This window comes from Helianthus annuus, chromosome 2, assembly GCF_002127325.2.
Source record: "Helianthus annuus cultivar XRQ/B chromosome 2, HanXRQr2.0-SUNRISE, whole genome shotgun sequence".
Taxonomy (NCBI): domain Eukaryota; kingdom Viridiplantae; phylum Streptophyta; class Magnoliopsida; order Asterales; family Asteraceae; genus Helianthus; species Helianthus annuus.
This window is the reverse complement of record NC_035434.2, coordinates 43,007,210-43,010,716: the sequence shown is the minus strand read 5'-3', so window position 1 is coordinate 43,010,716 and position 3,507 is coordinate 43,007,210. Positions and strand designations below refer to the sequence as shown.

Below are 3,507 nucleotides of genomic sequence, written 5' to 3'. Positions count from 1 at the left end.
TCATGACAGCCCTTCGACAGATGTCCTCAGAGGAAAGGGAAGAGCTCATCACGGGAAAGAGGTCAAATGGAAAGGAGAAAGAAAAGGATAATCAAAATGATGACGGCCTGGATCAGCCCTATCTGCCACGGGACTTGGCCGAAGTCTCAAAGTTCACTCAGAGGATTGCAGAAGCACCAATGCCCCCTAAAACGAAGCTACCCCCCAACTTTGACCGCTATGATGGGACAAGAGACCCTGAAGATCATCTCCATGCCTTCAGGGGGCGGGACAACTTGAGCGATGGTCCATGCCGGTTTGGTGCCACATGTTTGTACAAACTTTGACGGAGGGAGCTCGTCTCTGGTTTGACAGCCTCCCTCCAGGAGGAATCGACAGTTATGAGGAGCTAAGCAAGAAGTTCCTCAGGAACTTTGGCCAGCAGAGAAAAGTGGTCAAGAATCCAAACGAGATCCTACACATAAGGCCGAGGGACAACGAGCGGATAGACCAATACATGGAGAGGTTTGTCAAGGAGAGCATGAACATCAAGGATGTCCCGGAGGTCATGAAAATCAGCAGTTTCATAAACGGGCTAAAGCATGCACAACTATGTGAGAAACTGGGGGAAGAATTCCCCCACTCATTTGACAACCTCATGGACAGGGACAGGGTCAGAGCCTTCGTCAGGGGAAAAGACATAGTCAGCAAAGCCGAGGAGACAAACGTCACACCCCGAAGGGTCACTCCGACTGCAAAACCTCCTGACAAAGGTACACCTTACTCCCAAAAGCCTGCTTTTGATAGAATGTTACACGATAGAGCGAGACCCTCATACTCCCCATATAGACCTCGGGGGAGAGGCCCTCTTCCTTACTCTGACAATTTCACCCCTCTCACCAAAACCCCGAGCGAGATACTGGCCACTGAGAGGGTGAAGGACTCCTTTCCAAGGCCACCACCCATAAAACCTGGACCAAAGGCACAACCAAACGAGTATTGTGACTTCCACAAAGGGTTTGGCCATAAAACTGATGACTGCATGTATCTGAAAAGAGAGATAGAGGCTGCAGTGAAAACGGGAAGATTGGTTCATTTAGTTAAGGAGATCAAGGAGGGAGGAGGGGATCGCAAGGGAAGAAATGCAAGGGAGCCTGGGAGGGCAGATGTGGACATGATTAGAAGGAGGAATGAATTCGATACCACCCGATGTGTAAAGGCCAGAATCCTGGGCTCCCCAGACTGCATGAGAGCTCCCATCCTCATGCCACACCTGGAGGAAAACGAAGTGCAACGACTCCCCCTCAACATCTCGGCCATAATAGCGGGTCACAAAGTACCCCGGATACATGTGGATGGGGGATCTGGGGTCGAAGTAATATATGAACATTGTTTCCTCAGATTCGACAGAGATGTAAGAGATCGGCTTGAAGAAGATTCTATCCCCTTGGTAGGGTTCAACAACAGTGTATCACACCCCTTGGGAAAGATCAGGCTCCCATTCACAGTTGGGGTCGGGGACCGTGTTCGAACTATAAACCTGACTTTCACAGTGGTCCAGGCACCCTCCAAGTACAACGCAATCTTAGGAAGGTCCGGAATTGGGGATTTGCAAGCACAAGCGTCCACCCCACACGGAGCCCTAGTATTTCAGACACCAAAAGGCTTAGCTTGGGTAAAATCCGCATATGAAGTAATCTCTTCTGTGTCTGAGGAGGAGACGCCCGGGAAACCCCAAAAGGAGGGGATCGAAGAATGGGTCCTTTGTGACAGGTTCCCTGAGCAGACGATCAAAGTAGGAAGCCATTTGAGTGATAAATGCAAAAGCGCCCTTAAAGAGTTGCTCCTCCTCAACATAGATGTATTCGCGTTTTAACACGGGGACATGATAGGAATCCCCAGGAGCCTAACTGAACACCGGCTCAACACTTACACCTGGGCAAAGCTAGTTAAACAAAAGAAACGGAGCATGGGTCCCAGTAAAAGGAGAGCTGCCTGCGAAGAGACCAGAAAACTGCTCAAGGCTGGAATAGTTAGGGAGGTAAAGTACCCGTCCTGGGTCGCAAACCCAGTCATGGTTCAAAAGAAAGATGGGGGGTGGAGGATGTGTTTTGACTTTCAAGATCTAAACAAAGAATGTCCCAAGGATTGCTACCCCCTCCCGGAGATAGATGTACAAGTGGACTCTTTGTCTCAGTACCCCCTGAAGTGCTTTTTGGATGCTTATAAAGGGTACCATCAGATTCAAATGTCAATGGAAGATGAGGAGAAGACCGCCTTCATTACAGACGAGGGGACATTTTGTTATACCAAAATGCCCTTCGGGCTAAAAAACGCGGGTGCAACATATCAGAGGTTCATGAATGCCCTCTTCAGGGAACAACGGGGACGAAACCTGGAGGTGTATGTAGATGACATTGTTATCAAGAGTTTGACCGAAGCGGCTATGATAGATGACATAGCTGAGACAATTCGAACCATGCAAGACGTAAATATGAAATTGAACCCCGGGAAGTGCTGTTTCGGGGTAGAAGAAGGGAAATTCCTGGGGGTAGTGGTCACCAAAGGCGGAATCAAAGCTAACCCGGAGAAAACCCAGGCCGTGGCCGAAATGAAATCCCCCAGGTCCCTAAAAGATATCCAACAGCTGAATGGAAGACTAATTGCATTAAACCGTTTTTTATCAAAAGTGGCCGACAGGAGCCTCCCCTTTATGAAGGTGTTGAAGGATTGCCTTCAAACAGATAGATTCAAATGGACTTCTGAAGCAGAAGCTGCTTTCCAAGAGATGAAGGATTACATCTGTCAACTCCCGACCCTGGCTACCCCAGTACCCGGGGAACATCTGCTCCTATATCTATCAGCCTCGAAGACAACCATAAGTGCAGTTATGATGGTGGAATGGGAGGGAAAGTAGATACCAATATACTTCATCAGTAGAACACTTAAGGGCCCTGAGGAGCGTTACATGCCACTGGAAAAGTTAGCATTAGCCCTTGTTTTTGCATCCCGAAGAATCAGGAGGTACTTCCAGGGACACAAGGTCACTTTAATGACAGATCAGCCCCTCCAGAAGGTGCTTAAAAGGCCGGAGCTGTCCGGACGACTGGCTAAGTGGGCCGTAGAACTGGGAGAGCACTCCCTTGAATTCAAACCCAGAACAGCCATGAAAGGACAAATACTGGCCGACTTCTTAGCAGAAGTTCCGGAGGACGAGGAAAAAGAACTCCAAAAATGGGAAGCCTTGGAAAGAAAAGAGAGAGAGGAGGAAGATAAGGCCGTATGGAAGTTATTCACAGATGGAGCAGCTAGTGAAGAAGGAAGTGGAGCAGGCATTACCTTGATAAGTCCTGAGGGGATTGAGTTGACATACGCCATAAGACTCGATTTCGAAAATACCAACAATACCGCAGAGTATGAAGCCCTTTTAGCAGGGATGAGGCTGGCAAGGAAAATGAAAGCAAGGCATGTGGAGGCTACCACCGATTCACAACTAGTAGTCAAACAATATCAAGGAGAGTACCAGGC

The 3,507-nt window shown here is 48.7% G+C and overlaps 1 protein-coding gene across 1 annotated transcript; it reads left to right on the top strand.

Moving 5' to 3' along the window:
* Positions 1-496: 496 nt before the first annotated feature.
* Positions 497-1,855, top strand: LOC110888255. Its single transcript, XM_022135788.1, has one exon. The coding sequence runs from the start codon at positions 497-499 to the stop codon at positions 1,853-1,855; it is 1,359 nt and encodes a 452-aa protein (XP_021991480.1).
* The last annotated feature ends 1,652 nt before the right edge of the window (positions 1,856-3,507 follow it).

Excerpts from the sequence above, each read along its gene's own strand:
- LOC110888255 (XM_022135788.1), top strand. The coding sequence starts at position 497 with ATGGAGAGGTTTGTCAAGGAGAGCATGAACATCAAGGATGTCCCGGAG.